Genomic DNA, 15,058 nt, shown 5'->3' with positions numbered 1-15,058 from the left:
GTGTAAAAGAAAACACGTAAAAATGCTTACGAGAACTCTTGAAAAGCATAGACAACAGGGTCGATTTTTGGAATGACAACGGGAAGCCTCTCAAACAGAACTGAAGCTACGAGCTTCTCATCACTGCCACTCTTCGATGTCAATGTAGAAAACCCTCGTATTATACTCTGCAAAGACCGTCCAAACTTGGAACACGACGTTATTCCCTGCATTTTCCCTCAATCTGAAACACAAACGGCAGGGGAAGAAAATGTGAGTTAGTATCGTAGAAGAAACTAGTATGAGGCAATTTGTATTCAAGCATCCTACTACCAGGAAAAACGAGATTCTATAAAACCCTAACTGGGTGGAAGAAGAGGGTCGAGAGCGAGTGAAGAAGAATGTGAAAATGGAGAGTGGAAGCAGCTTTCTCCTTTCCCATAGACCTCTACCTAATGGGAACCGCACAGACTAAGTCGCGTATCAAAGCAAGAAAAACGCACTCAATTCTTGTAAAATCCTTTTCCTCTTTTTTACGGCCCCCCTTTTTGTGAAAGATTTCAGCTTAGAATATGCTTCCCCGGCTTCAAAATGCACATTTTGATTCCGGAAATAATTAACATATCTATTTTTACATCATTACCATTATCTATAGTCAGTAGTCCAACTAAAATACTTGTTCTATACATAGTTTGTAGATTAATTTACACCGATATTTTTTATTTATTTCTTAGCTAGCAGCAATCACTGAAACTTCCCCTGAAGTCAGTCACATAACATTGTGCCGTCGGATTTTCTTGGGGAAAATTTTTAAGAGTCAAAATTCAACACACGAAAGCTTATAATGACCCTTTCTGGTTTGATTACAAGAATGTCACGCCACTCTAAATAGTTTATTACCTATTCATGCTTTTGTGAAATTGTATAAAAATAAAAATGCACAGATTGATCAAACATCTTCGTTTAATTTTGATTGAAACCATTAATTATTGCAACAATTCTTCCGCTTAAGCTGCACTCAGCCAAACAGGGTAAATGTAGGTACGTCTCTGTGCGTCAAAACAGAGGCTTCTTCCCGTTAAGCATTCCCAGCAAATGATCCAAAACCTGACCGCCTCCGTCTCTCAGGCCAGAATGCATATATTCATTGGTAACCCATAGTCGGATTCCTGCAATTTGAGTAGCTGTTTCCATGACCAGCTTAAAGTTAACATACATGTCTTCATAATAGACAGCAGCAGCAACTGGAACCTGCATGAAACAAACACTGGTTACGGTAAGTAATGAGCCAACATGGCATCTTGAGCAATAATTAATTTCGTCAAAATGACAGCCATTTTGATGAGTAGATTTATGAAATTATCCAGATGATGCAGCAATATGGAATTCATTGAGAATACATGGACAGTAAAGCAGGGAAGGATCAGCTGCAATTGACCTTATTATCATTCAATGCGGCAACATCATACAAAGGAGGCCAATCCATTTTCTCCGCCAATAGATGAGCTGCATCTTTGAAAGGCCTCAAGGCTTGAATTTCATCAAATAGCCATGGAAATATCATCTGCAGGAACAAATGCAGGCTTCAGGAATGCATATTGAATAATGGCAAAACACAAACTAAAAAATTCATTGAACTTGATAAAATTGAAGAAAATGATAAGCCACAACCGAGGTAACAGGTTAATTGCTGTTTTAACGCAAGTTTTAACTCATTCCATATGCTGTCAATGAAAATGCTTTAAAGGCAACACTCCCTTAAAAGCGAGGCTTATGGGCTGCTTTTTCATGTTTAAACCTTTTCACTGGTGCCTACTGCTTAGTGAAACTAGTGCCTCTCTTTAGTACCTCGCCAGTGAACAGCACAGGATGTCCTTCTTTGACGGCCTTTATTGCATCAAACTGACTCTCATTTTCAGCTCTTATTCTGTGAGCAGACCAACTTGAAGAAGCACCCTTAAATCCACTTAAAAACGAATTAGATGATAAAACGAAAAGAGCAATAGAGACTGCTTACATGAAAAGTGCATAAACATACTTTCTTCCGCAAGTACATATTTTGCACAGGAAATTTTCTGAGGAACATAGATAAGAACATGATGGTGAATGTTTGTCAGACATTGCCAAGAAGCAACAACTTTACCTGACAGTATATGGACTCATGCATGAGAGCATAAAGTGGATTAGTGTCATAAGCCAACCATCTCTCATACTGCAATATGTACAAATTTGTTACTAACTTGCAGTGCCTAGCTGCTGATTACCTAAATCATTTCCGGAATCAATATCACCAGCACACTTGTGAACGCATACTGGCAGAAGTTTTTAGATACTTTTCGGAACTTACTGCATTCAGAAAGAAGTAGCTAATTCTCTTTGGTGCCCCTGGAACTAATATAGGATCCCAAACCCTCTCAAACCTATCAGCAACAGAAAGGAAGCAATTAACAAAACACGAGAGCATATCAGACATCCAATATACTCTACAAACGAAAGAGATGTTGGGGGCAGACTTACATATAGTGCAAACGTTCGAAACCAGTACTAGATCCTAAACCTGACAAACCTAGAAGCTGTAGGCCTCGTGGTGTTAAGATGCCACCAGATGGAAGAGCTACCTTTGAGCATGAGTTCCCAAACAGAAACATAAAGGAAAGGGGAGAATGAGGAAGACGGAAAATTGGAGGTGTATCATCAAATCAAAGTTTCAAAGATTGGAGAAAATGACTGTAAAGTTTCCTTACCCCACCTCCTTCAGACTCGGCTAAATATTTTACCACTTCATGGACTAATTCAACATCTTTAGGAAACCTCCTGTAGTACTTGCCATTCTGATGCATTACCTGCTCAAAGCAAGCTCGGTAAACAGCATCTGCGGTGCATCCACTTCCAATTGGAGGGATTCCACCAGTCAAAAGGACTTGTTTCAGTCCTTGTGGAGCAAAACTCAGGTAAGTCACTGCACAAAAACCCCCATAACTCTGCAGGGAGACAAGAATAACCTCCATAATGCAATCAATCATAAACACAATTCACATCACTAAAGCATATCTTAGCATCCTGTGGTGTGTGCATCCAGTGAAAATTAGTTTAAAGAGCGGAAGAGGCACGTTTTTCTTTTCGTTCAACTTTTAGATGCAAAGGTGACAAATTAACAAACCACTTTAGAGTTTCACCTGTCCCAACACAGTCCAGGGGCTGGAATCTGGAACAAGCCTTTTGCGTATGAATTCGGCATCCTTCACTATGTTGTCAGCTCGGAAATGTTTCAAGTAGTCGGCCAACTCCATGGCAGATTTAAATTGAGACATTGAAGATGGTGATAAAGGTGTTGATAAACCTGTTCCACGCTGTGCTGTAACATTTCAGTAGAAGGATAGCTAGGATATAACGAGCACACACACGTGGAACCCAAAAGGTGCTTCAAAATAACATGCCTGGTCCATTAGAATAACACGGTATTCTTCACATGCTTTACTTATCCATCCACTGGCTTCAGTTGGTCGCTGGCACTCAAAACCTGGTCCACCCTGCAAGTAGAGTAAAAATGGGAGGTGTAGTTCTTCCTTCCCCACTGCAAAGTACGGTGTCCATCAGTACTGATATGAGACATCAAAAGAAAACAGAATTGTTCAGAAGAAGAGACTAAGAGAGTGTGCAACAAAAACATGAATTCTAGACATAATACATCATTAACTGTAATTGCAACAAGTACTTTCTATATCTGCTGGTTCATACTCTCCTGCAGTTGTAAATGAGCAATTACCTTTACTAGGATTGAAGCCAATGCACATAGCACAGAATATAAGGTAGGAATACAGGTCTTCAGAAAGTCAAAAGTTCCAAAAATTCATGAATATGCAATATTAGAATTCACAGATAGACCGTATGTCATATAATGTTCTCAGACCTAGGGGTGTTCAACAAAACCGCCGGCCCGCCCCAATTGACTGGCCCAACCCAAACCGCACTGCAATTAGCGGGCTAAGGGTGGGATGGGTTGATCTTGGACTAGTTAAAAAAAAAAAGAAAAAAAGAAAAAATGCAATTTAGCAATCGAGTTTGGTTTTATACATACATGGACAACATAGACGTCGCTCTACCACAATTATAATATAATAGTAATATACTAGGATTCTTTAGAAATTTGTACCAAGGTTTTGATAATACACAAATTAATATACATGACAATATAGCAATTACGATATTATTATTTGTAGTTTATCATAAATATGTGTACATATGCAAATGAAATCAATTGGTCAATTAATTATTGGTTATTGATAATCTTCTATGATTTTTATACAATTAATAAATGCAAGAACTTAAAATAGATTATATCATTGTATTGTTATAATGTGGTTTAATAATAATATCTCATTTTATTATAAACAATATCCTTTTAATTTTTAAATATTATTATGATGAGTTTCTTATATAATTTAATTCGAAATAAGGAATTTTTCACAATCTTATTCATAACAATACAATTAGGTCAGTTTTTTATATTTGTTTGAATTCTTCTTTAATATATATAACCATATATAAGTGTTTACATTTTACAGAAAGTAAATGATATCTCATATCTTTACATTTATACTAATTATGTTCCAATGAATTAAATTAACTTAGTATAGACATGTTATTTAGCACTTTAAATTTTACAAATAATCAATTAATAAAAATATGTAAACTGAGTGAAATGTTTTCTCCATTTCCTTTGTGGAAAATTAATTTAATATCTATGTTAATATATATTGTATATTAATAACATTTTATCACTGAGATTGCACAAAAATGGTTATATTCTTTACTTTTTTATAATTAGTTAAAACATGAACTTTTGGTAATACTTATCTTTTATTTTGTAGGTTGCAACTCATAAAGTAATAGTACATAGGAAGCTCGTAAACTAGTAAATAGTCGGTACTTATATATGTTATATTGTAGAATGTTTCTTGAAACTTGAGAGAGACTCCGTTATTAATTTAGGTGGTATGTAAACTTTTTATTTGTGACTTTAGAATATATATTTTGAGATTAAAAGTTTTATATCATTAAAATAGTTGAACTTTGAATTTATTTGATTGTCTATATATGCGATTGACTCTGTACTAAAACTGCAAAAACCGAACCGACCCAATTAGACCACAAAGTGCAGTTTTGATTATTGTTGGGTTGGGCTTAGGCTTAGCTATTTAAAAATCGCAAACATGGGATTGGGCAATAAATTTATCAAAATTGACCCAACTCGCACTGCATGCACCCCTATTCAGGCCTATCATAAGATTAGCCCCATATTAGTGAGCGACCCAAAAGTTTATACATATAGAAAGCAAATGAAGGAATGCACAACTCTTGAAGGTTTAAGGATGACATCCAAACATAATATTGAGGCCAGAGTACCAGTAGCAACCAAAATAGAAAGATAGGAAAGATACAAATTCCAAAAGTAAGCCAAGAAAGAAAGAATAGAACACCAGCAGTTTGTCCAATTTTGTCTAACACATTTATCACTAAAGCCTTTCTAGATAACCAAGTAAGACTCTTTTCAGATCTAGACTATAATGAGAGAAAGGAAAAAAAAAACAATTGAAGATTAAACTCCATAACATTTTCCTTTTAGATAAATCATACACGCAATATTTGACATAGTTGAGTGACTGGACAAAAGAAATGAAAAAGATTAAAAATTAATAAATATCTCTTTTGGTTATGATGTTCAAACATCAATTTCATTCATTACAATAAGGACATATATTTTCTTCTTCAATACCTATTTTGCGGGAATATTCTGATATTTAGTCTAGAACGATTTTTATTTTCATTGAGCTATCCACAGTTTAAGTGCAAGGTCCAAATTCAGCTTGGTATAATTCTCACTAAGGTTTCAGTCAATCAAAACGTTCAAATAGAAAAGAAGCCAATGCTCTATAACGTCTTCCTGCTAAAGCACAGTACGCTTATCTAGTACCAGTTTGGGGATAGCTATTTAGGACCTCGGCCTTCAAACTTGCACTGCAAACTCCAGGCGGATAAATAAAATCAAAAATGAAAGAACATGCGGAAACAACAAATCTAAATCAAAACGACTTATCGCAGCAGCATAGATTCAACTCGAAAAGCTAATATCTCAAGTTAAATTACTTATTACCAGCAACCAATTCGCGAACGAAGACGGATATCTTCGGGGAAGTAGAATCATCGAGAGAGTAATCGAGTGGTACGGTGAAGCGATGGTCTCGGAGTCGGAGCTCCGGCACGGAGAACCAATCGCTTGAGACGTGTTTCCCGTCAGAGGCGGAGGCAGCGGCGGTGGTGGTACCGGCCATTGACGTGATTTTGGCGATTGAATAGTGGAAGCGTAGAAGTTTGAAGAGTGGTGGAGGCGAAGGTGGTGAAAGTGTGGGAGAAGCGAAAATGCGGAGGTGAAGGAGTGGCGTTAGCAATATCAGGGGTGGCCCGATTGCCCGCATTTTCTGTCACGGACTCAGTGCATGACTGACTTTGGGAGGGTGGAGTGACTGTGTGCGGGAGCCTGCAGGATAAGGGAGTATTAACCTCCCGCAAAATGCCGAAATTGGGCAATAGCCCCATGTCAAAAAGAAATAAGGTATTAAATACAAATTCATTCCCTATTTAATGCAAAAAAATAAAATACAATTTACCTTTGTGATTTTAATAATGATTCAATTTACCTCAAAGTCATGTTTATTTTGGAGGACTGATTAAATTAGCACTCCAATCTCGCCCAATAAGTTGTTTGATTAATTGGACTTAAGTCACCCTGTCACTGGTTAGTAAATGTGCAATCATCCAGCTTCATCCATCAAATGTTATCCTTGGTGGTATCAAATAAATGTTAAAATATCATTTGTTAATCATGTTAGGTCTGGAAGTTGTTTTGTTCTTCTATAATGTTAGTCAAATCCTTATTTTACAAATAATTTCATTGTTGGTCTGAAATTTACACATGCATAATGCCACTTAATTGTTTATGATGAGTTTAATTTTACAATATAAATTCTAAATTCTGAATTTTAAAATCTAATAAAATTTTAAACTATTAAGCTGCATATCATGAAACAAAATACGAAATTTGACCATGATTTGCTCTCTCGTTTTACAGGGCTAAATTTTGAGCTTAAATGGATAAGTATATCAAATATTATGGGTAGACCTTCGATTGAGTGCAGGTCTCAATCCATTAAAATTAAGACGTGTGAAGAATGAATTTAATTCACAAAGTAAATAGATTATTTAACCAAACAAAACACAAAAAATTATTGTTAAATATTTGAAATTCCTAATTCAAAAACAATAAAGCCAAATACAGTGTAAAAGAATGATTGTGTAGTGATTTGGTATCCTTTGTGATTTCATGAAATTGATGGCCATCTCCTATTATTACTGTAATGAGTAAAGAAAAGGTTATGGTCCTTTTTTCCTGTCAAGAGACGGTGAGTCATGACTGCTCTGACTTGAATTGGATGATGCCCATAATGACCCCTTTGCTTGTGGCATTATTCCTTTTATTCACATCTATCTAAATCCAACTTTATTTTCTCCAAATCTGGAATGACCTGTGGCTCTGTTCTGATTTCTTCAACCCAAACTCTAACAACAAAATCTTGACTTTTTATTTCTAATTCTTCAATAAAAAAAAAATTGACAAGTGTATTTTATTGAGTATGCAATTGAATTTTATTATCAATCAAAGAAATATGAGATAGTTATGATGTTTTGTGTACTTTCTCCTAGAAAAGTCGATTACAAAAGAAAACAACAAGGAGCTTGTATTTTCATTATTTTGAAAAATGTAACATTACATTAGTTTTTATGGTTTCTTTTTTGGCTTAAAATTTTGATATCACACGTTTTAGGTGTTACTAGTTACAACATAATGTTATTGAATTGCATCTGTAGGTTAGTGACATTGACAGCAATGCAGCCATAATATTTGGTGCTGGAAATCGCAGAAGCTGCTGAAGCCATCAAGAATGACTCACCTAAAGCCTACGTTTGACGACGTTGTTAGGTGGAATTTGACATAAATTTGCACTTTTCCCAACCAAAAACCACCCTTCCTCTATCTCCCACTTTCTCCTTGCTATTTATATCCCCCACGCACACAACTGCCAACCACACCGCCGGCTCAAATGGGAATGTTCTCGTATCTCTGTAAGGGCCTCCGCCGTGCTTCCATTAGCAACCACTCCAATCCAGGGCTTGCCCTTATGCGGTACCTGAGCAATGTCCCTGAAAACACCGTCTACGGCGGCCCAACCCCCCAGAACCATACCCAGCGCATCACCCTTACTAATCTCCGCCAGAAGGTCAAGAGGGGCGAGCCCATAACCATGGTGACCGCCTACGATTATCCGTCGGCGGTGCATTTGGACACTGCGGGTATTGATATTTGCTTGGTGGGAGATTCCGCCTCCATGGTGGTTCACGGCCACGACACCACTTTGCCCATCACTTTGGATGAGATGCTCGTCCACTGCCGCGCGGTGGCGCGTGGTGCCAAGCGCCCCCTCCTCGTCGGGGACTTGCCTTTCGGCACCTACGAGTCCAGCACTAACCAGGTTAAGATTATTCCCAAGTTATTAAATGAAATGTTCTTGCAGATTTGAACAGTGATTGTTTACGAGTCCGAATTAGTATGATTGTTTTTATGTCATATTTATATAGGCTGTGTTGTTTTTCTAGTAAACGAATGAAGTCCTCGAAATAGGTGATTTTTGATCATCCTGAGAGATCACGCCCTTCCATTTTGGGCTCGTATACATGAGGGTTGTGATCAAATCAGCATCGTCAAAATCATCAAGAATTTTCAGTTGAAGATATGCCTAGTAACTCTTTTATGTGCTCTTTTTCTCTTGAGGCTAGAATTCAATCAAGAGAAATTGGGTTGAGTACATGGTTGGTGAATTGCAGTTTGAAATTATGAACAGGCCGTTGATACAGCAGTGAGGGTGCTGAAAGAAGGAGGAATGGATGCAATTAAATTGGAAGGTGGGGCGCCGTCAAGAATTACGGCAGCCAAAGCTATAGTTGAAGCTGGGATTGCAGTGATGGGGCATGTTGGCCTCACTCCTCAGGCCATCAGTGTTCTTGGAGGATTCAGGCCCCAGGGCAGAAACATTGATAGTGCAGTCAAGGTACCTTATCTTCCAAAATTTACCAAGGGTACTACATAATGTTTTTTAGTTGATTCTATACATAACGTATTCATGTTTTGGCAGGTCGTCGAGACTTCCATGGCTTTGCAAGAAGCAGGATGTTTTGCCGTTGTGTTAGAATGCGTTCCTCCCCCAGTGGCTGCTGCTGCCACATCAGCTCTTCAGATCCCTACCATTGGCATTGGAGCTGGACCTTTTTGCAGTGGTCAGGTTAGTTTATACTTCTTGCGTTGCCGTAGGTTTTATTATATACTCATCATGACAATTCTTGACAGTTTTAGTATATCCGATTCTGTGAACCTGTGATCTATATTTCAATGTTCAACTTATATGAACGACTTCCATCTTTGGAGTTATTCACCTCAAGTTATTAAAAAAGGAAAATGCTTGTATGGTTGTATCGGATGCACGTGTAACAACTAAGAATTGTTGCCTATATATACCCCAACATTCTGCAACAATTATTTCCGTATATTTGATTTTTGGTGGTGAAGTTTGATAATTCTATGCTGTTAGAAATAGCTTCTGCCTTTCTTTTCAATTTCCATGTTTCCTTTTGCGGGTGAGAGTGGTGGTTAAAGGTGTTGAATGGTAGGAAGATTCAAGTAATTGATCTTGATTGAGGTACAGAGAACCACTCAACTGATCAGCTTTTAAGTTATCAACTTAAAATTCAACTTTTATCCCGCATGTGTTCCAAGTCTTTTAGACATATTTCATTACAGTTTCTTAACGTATGCTGACTGAAATCAGTGGGTAATTGATAATGTCTAATCTCAGTTGAATACTCTGTTATGGTTGTGAGATGAAAAAGTTTCTAGCTACATCTGTAGTACTTCCTGCTCTTTTTCTTGTTTTTTTTCCCTGAAGCACCTGTTACACTCGTAATGGAAAAGAAAGATTGTTATGAATGACTAGTACTGCAATCGTATATGATTTCAATCTTCCTCTGCAGGTGTTAGTTTACCATGATCTGCTAGGGATGCTACAGCACCCCCACCATGCCAAGGTTAACGCCTTCTAATTTTCTTATCGATGTTCCCCTTGTCAATTCTTTCCATAAGATTGTAATTTGTTGCTAACTAAGAAGCGGCTTGGCATTCACAGGTGACCCCGAAGTTCTGCAAACAGTACGCCCGTGTGGGGGATGTCATAAACAAGGCTCTTCTTGAGTACCGGGAAGAAGTGATGAACGGTTGCTTTCCTAGCTCAGCTTACAGCCCATACAAAATTAGTGCCGGTGACTTGGATGGTTTCATGGGATCACTGCAGAAGATGGGTTTGGGAGATGCTGCATCCGCAGCAGCCAACGCTGCTGAAAAGATTAACTCTACTAAATAACGGGAGATGAAAGACCATAAACTAATGGAAGAAAGACAACAGGATGGGATGTAAAAACCGCGTTCCTTCTGTCGCGAATGTCGGATTTAGATTTCCTCTTGAGTTGGCTAAAAAAGTAGAGTATCTAACTTAGGTAGTAGTATTAGGTCCAATGGTGGAGTCTGGATTTTGTTTTGATAGGAGATTTTGTTTGGTTTCTTCAGTTGGTAATGTTCAGTATTTGGTTGGAGCTCCACATTATGTCCTTCTGCCATCACGTTCAAAAGGGAAAGCGAATGCATTGCCTAATTTGAATGTTTTTTTATTATAAATTTCTTATAGAATACGTTAAATTTGTAGTATCTATATATCTAAGAAAATATCTCAGACATATATAAAATAGAATAATATTTTTCAACGTTAATGCCTAAAAATGATGTCGTTTAATAGTCAATTAGCAGTTATTTTGTATATGGAGAAATAGCATTCGGCAGTAGCTGTGTAAAGTGTGAAACACTTTTTATTAGGTGAAATTAAAAGTGTAAATTTTTTTGAAAGGTTTTGTGTTAAAATCGGATTCGGACGTAATGCTGTGTGTAATAACTTTAGCATAGAGTCGTATGTAGGTATATGCTATGATTTCAGAGTGTGGGACGACGCGAAAACTCTTTCGCGGAACCCTACCCTACGTTAGTCGCGCTTTAGTCCTCAGTAACCAAACATGAGACTCCCCCTAAAACCTTTTCAGCTGCACCATTCCGGCGTCACTACTCTCCGTCGTCTCTCCCTCGTTGCCCACTCCTCGCCGCCGCTACCAGACCCCTCGTCGCCCATCTCCAAGACACTATCACTCCTCCAATCCAGTGATCCCAGTACCTGGCCCTCGAACCCCAGCCTCCGCAGTCTTCTCTCCTCTCTCACCCCACCAGCCGTCCTCAAAGTTACCCGCCAATTGCCCAATTACCAGGATGCCCTCCACTTCTTTAACCACCTCAAGGCAAGCTCCGACCTGTCCGATTCCATCCCACTCGCTTTCCAGGCGGTTCTCGAGCACGCCATGCGCGAAAACCCAGGCTCCCCCGGTAAGCTGTACGAGCTTTTCCAGCTGTCGAAAGACCAAAGTACTCCTCTTTCTGTCAATGCGGCGACGCTCCTCATTAAGTGCTTCGCCCAGGCCCAAATGCTGGATGAGATGATCTTGGTGTTCGATGCAATTGACGAGGAACTGATACATACGGACGTGGTAAATTTAGTAATTGCAGGGTTACTGAAGTGGGGTCGTTTAGATGATGCCCTAAAGCTGCTCGACGAAATGTTTGAGAGGGATTCTTGTTATCCTCCCAACAGCAATACCGTAGGTATTCTCTTTTCCTCCATTTTGAACAGAAATTGGAGTGGCAGGAGTGTGACAGATGAGGAAATTCATAATCTTGTTTCAAGGTTTGGTGAACATGGTGTTTCTCCCGAACCGTATTGGTTAACACAAATTATTATGAGGTTTTGTAGGAAGGGGGAGTGTGACAAGGCTTGGACTCTTTTGCACGAGGGGATGAATTTGGGGTCTGATGTGGAGGTCGCATCTTGCAATGCGCTATTGACGGGGTTAGGGCAGCATCGTGATTTTGCAAGAATAAATTTGCTTATGAAGGAGATGAAGGAAAAGGGGATTAAACCAGATGTTGTGACTTATGGAATTATGATCAAGAATTTGTGTAACTTTCGAAGGTTGGATGAGGCACTGGAGGTGCTTGAGAAGATGAGAGATGGAGAACTTGGCGTTGAGCCAGATGTTTTTATTTATAACACATTAATTGATGGACTATGTAAAGTGGGGAGGCAAGAAGAGGGTCTGAAGTTAATAGAGAGGATGAGGTTTGACAGCAAGTGCGAGCCAAATACTATTACCTATAATTGCTTGATCGATGGATTCTGTAAAGCTGGGGAGATTGAGAAAGGGCGTGAGCTTTTTGAGCAGATGAGCAATGAAGGTGTGAAGTCGAATGTCATTACATTAAATGTTTTGCTGAATGGAATGTGTAAGCATGGGAGAGTTAGTAGTGCAATGGAGTTTTTTGGTTCTATGCGAGGAAAGGGCGTCAAAGGGAATGGAGTTACTTACACCATCTTGATATCAGCTTTCTGTAATGCAAACAATATTGACAAGGCAATGAAGTTGTTCGATGAAATGCAGAAAAATGGTTGCTCTCGAGATGCTGTTGTGTACTACAGCTTGATTTCAGGCCTTAACCAGGCTGGAAGAATGGATGACGCCACCTTTATTGTGTCAAAGATGAAAGAAGCTGGGTTTGGCTTAGATATCGTCTGTTACAATATGTTGATTAGTGGATTTTGCAGGAAGAACAAATTGGATAAAGCTTATGAGATGCTTAAAGATATGGAAAAGGCTGGAATGAAGCCTGATCGTGTTACGTACAATACTTTGCTTTCATATTTCTGCAGAAGTGGGAATTTCACACAGGCCCACAGAGTGATGAAGAAGATGATTGATGATGGTTTAACACCTACTGTTGTTACTTATGGAGCATTAATTCAAGCATACTGCTCAAATGATAATATTAATGCGGCTATGAAAATATTTAGAGACATGAATTCATCTTCGAGGGTCCGACCAAATACTGTAATATATAACATGTTGATTGACTCTCTTTGCAAGAATGATGAAGTAGAAGTAGCTCTATCCCTGATGGATGATATGAAGGACAAGGGGGTGAGGCCAAATACTACCACATATAATGCTCTGTTTAAAGGCCTTCAGCAGAGGAATTGGTTTGAGAAAGTGCTGGAATTTATGGACCAAATGACTGAACAAGCATGTAATCCTGACTACGTTACAATGGAAATCCTCACCGAATGGCTTTCTGCAGTTGGCGAGACAGAAAAATTACGGAAGTTTGTCCAAGGCTACCAGGTTTCTGCTTCAATTGCATAGGGCGGTGGTTGCTTGCAGTTATTAGAATTCTGTCCCTTATCCATTGGTCATGTGTTGTTTTGTGACACATGGCTACTTCTCTGCTATGTTGCATCTCAGACATTGGATAGCTTCAGATTCTTGTTTGCATCGAAATGCAGCAGTAACTGAGACCGATATATGAATCCATCAAATATTTAAAGGGCCATCTTATTGTACATTAATGGAAGATCTTTTGTGCTAATCAAGAATCTCCTCCTTTTCACTACCAATCATTGTTGTTGAGTAACATTAAGCCGGATTAGTGTGAAGCTTGGGATATCGATCTCAGTAACATTGTCGCTACAATCTACAAGGTAACTTACTTTGTCAAAAGATTTATGTAATTCTTTCTGGTTCGTACTCGGGTCTGTGGTCATAAGTAGTTTCTGATGTGAGTGCTACCCAACTAGCTCCTTCAACAGAACTAGAATACAATAGCAATATATAGCTGAAGTAACAGCAACTGCTCCTGCATTAGCTCAATGGTTGTGTAACTTGCTTTGCCTGGTTCATTGTTTCTAAAAAAGCAACTTCACCTTACCCTTGGTTCTGGAATCTGTGATTCTTGGTGGAAGTGGAGAAGGAATGAGTACCTCTGATCTATCTATTCTTTCCCAGCCTGATGTTCTTAGAATATTGCTCCATTAAATGATTTTTATTTATTTTTTAATAATTTTTTCACAAACATTCAAGTTAAGTGTATATCACATAAATATACATACGTCATTACATGGATCAAAATTTCCAAAAACAAGAAATGCAGCAGAAAAATCAAGTCAATTTTCAGAATACTAATAGTTTATACATATTGCGCCTTTAATCCTTCAAAGCAAGTTTGATTCACAGCAATGGAGGTTTAAATGTAATTCTGATCTCTGCTTTTGAATCTCTAGGGAAAGTGATCCGTGAGAATTTGTGCTTGTCGGGCTCTGAGCTACTGATCCTTTAATTTTCCTACTTGTGCCCACTCTATACCTCGTATAGGTGTTGCTTAATCTTTTATTACAGGAGTAACTAAAGACTGCGGTTTTATTTTTTATTGATTGTAGGGGAAACGCCACAACTAATATTTAAAATTTGAATAATTGGGTCTAGCTTATTCAACGAGTTCATTTTTACCTATACTTTTTAATATGCTTTCTAATGTGTTTAGTGATTATCACAAATAAAAAATTAAAAAAAAAAACCTTCTTTAAATTCTTACGACCAGACTGAAATACTGCTATTGGAAATATTAATAATATTTTGATGTATATTTTTGAAATGAAAGACAGAGTAAGAGTAGTAGTGAGTCGGGAGCCTTGAAAAATGAAAATCCATTGGATGGGTTAGAAGTGTACAGTCGATCACTGTCTGTATTAGTCCCTATCCATTGAGGAATAAGACTAAGCCTCAGTGGTGCTGTCGTGCATTTGTACCAAATATTCCACTTGGGACTCCACAATATTTTCTATCATTCCTTTTAAATATTGGTTCCATTAAATTCAGTTAACATGTAAAATCAATAATCAACGGTAGGGTGCAATAGTGAGGAATTAATAAGTCAACATAGTTATCTATACCCCCCCCCCCCAAAAAAAAAAAAAAAAAAAAAAAAAAAAAA

General features: G+C 38.1%; 3 protein-coding genes across 3 annotated transcripts; 2 read left to right on the top strand and 1 right to left on the bottom strand.

The window, feature by feature from the left end:
- Positions 751-6,559, bottom strand: LOC105173066 (proline iminopeptidase). Its single transcript, XM_011094716.2, has 10 exons — positions 6,134-6,559; positions 3,417-3,553; positions 3,156-3,329; positions 2,724-2,960; positions 2,497-2,597; positions 2,327-2,399; positions 2,123-2,191; positions 1,828-1,935; positions 1,418-1,543; positions 751-1,230 (listed from the first exon to the last, which is right to left on the bottom strand). Exons 1-10 carry the CDS (start codon positions 6,453-6,455, stop codon positions 1,036-1,038), a joined length of 1,542 nt encoding a protein of 513 aa, XP_011093018.1. The 5' UTR covers positions 6,456-6,559; the 3' UTR covers positions 751-1,035.
- Positions 7,932-10,812, top strand: LOC105173055 (3-methyl-2-oxobutanoate hydroxymethyltransferase 1, mitochondrial). Its single transcript, XM_011094705.2, has 5 exons — positions 7,932-8,567; positions 8,937-9,143; positions 9,228-9,374; positions 10,120-10,173; positions 10,272-10,812. Exons 1-5 carry the CDS (start codon positions 8,139-8,141, stop codon positions 10,503-10,505), a joined length of 1,071 nt encoding a protein of 356 aa, XP_011093007.1. The 5' UTR covers positions 7,932-8,138; the 3' UTR covers positions 10,506-10,812.
- On the top strand, positions 11,037-13,788 carry LOC105173046 (pentatricopeptide repeat-containing protein At3g61520, mitochondrial). Its single transcript, XM_011094695.2, has one exon. It carries the CDS (start codon positions 11,206-11,208, stop codon positions 13,432-13,434), a length of 2,229 nt encoding a protein of 742 aa, XP_011092997.1. The 5' UTR covers positions 11,037-11,205; the 3' UTR covers positions 13,435-13,788.

The sequence above is a fragment of the Sesamum indicum genome, linkage group LG1 (genome assembly GCF_000512975.1).
Source record: "Sesamum indicum cultivar Zhongzhi No. 13 linkage group LG1, S_indicum_v1.0, whole genome shotgun sequence".
Taxonomy (NCBI): domain Eukaryota; kingdom Viridiplantae; phylum Streptophyta; class Magnoliopsida; order Lamiales; family Pedaliaceae; genus Sesamum; species Sesamum indicum.
The sequence above is the reverse complement of the archived record's forward strand: the minus strand, read 5'-3'. Positions and strand labels throughout refer to the sequence as shown.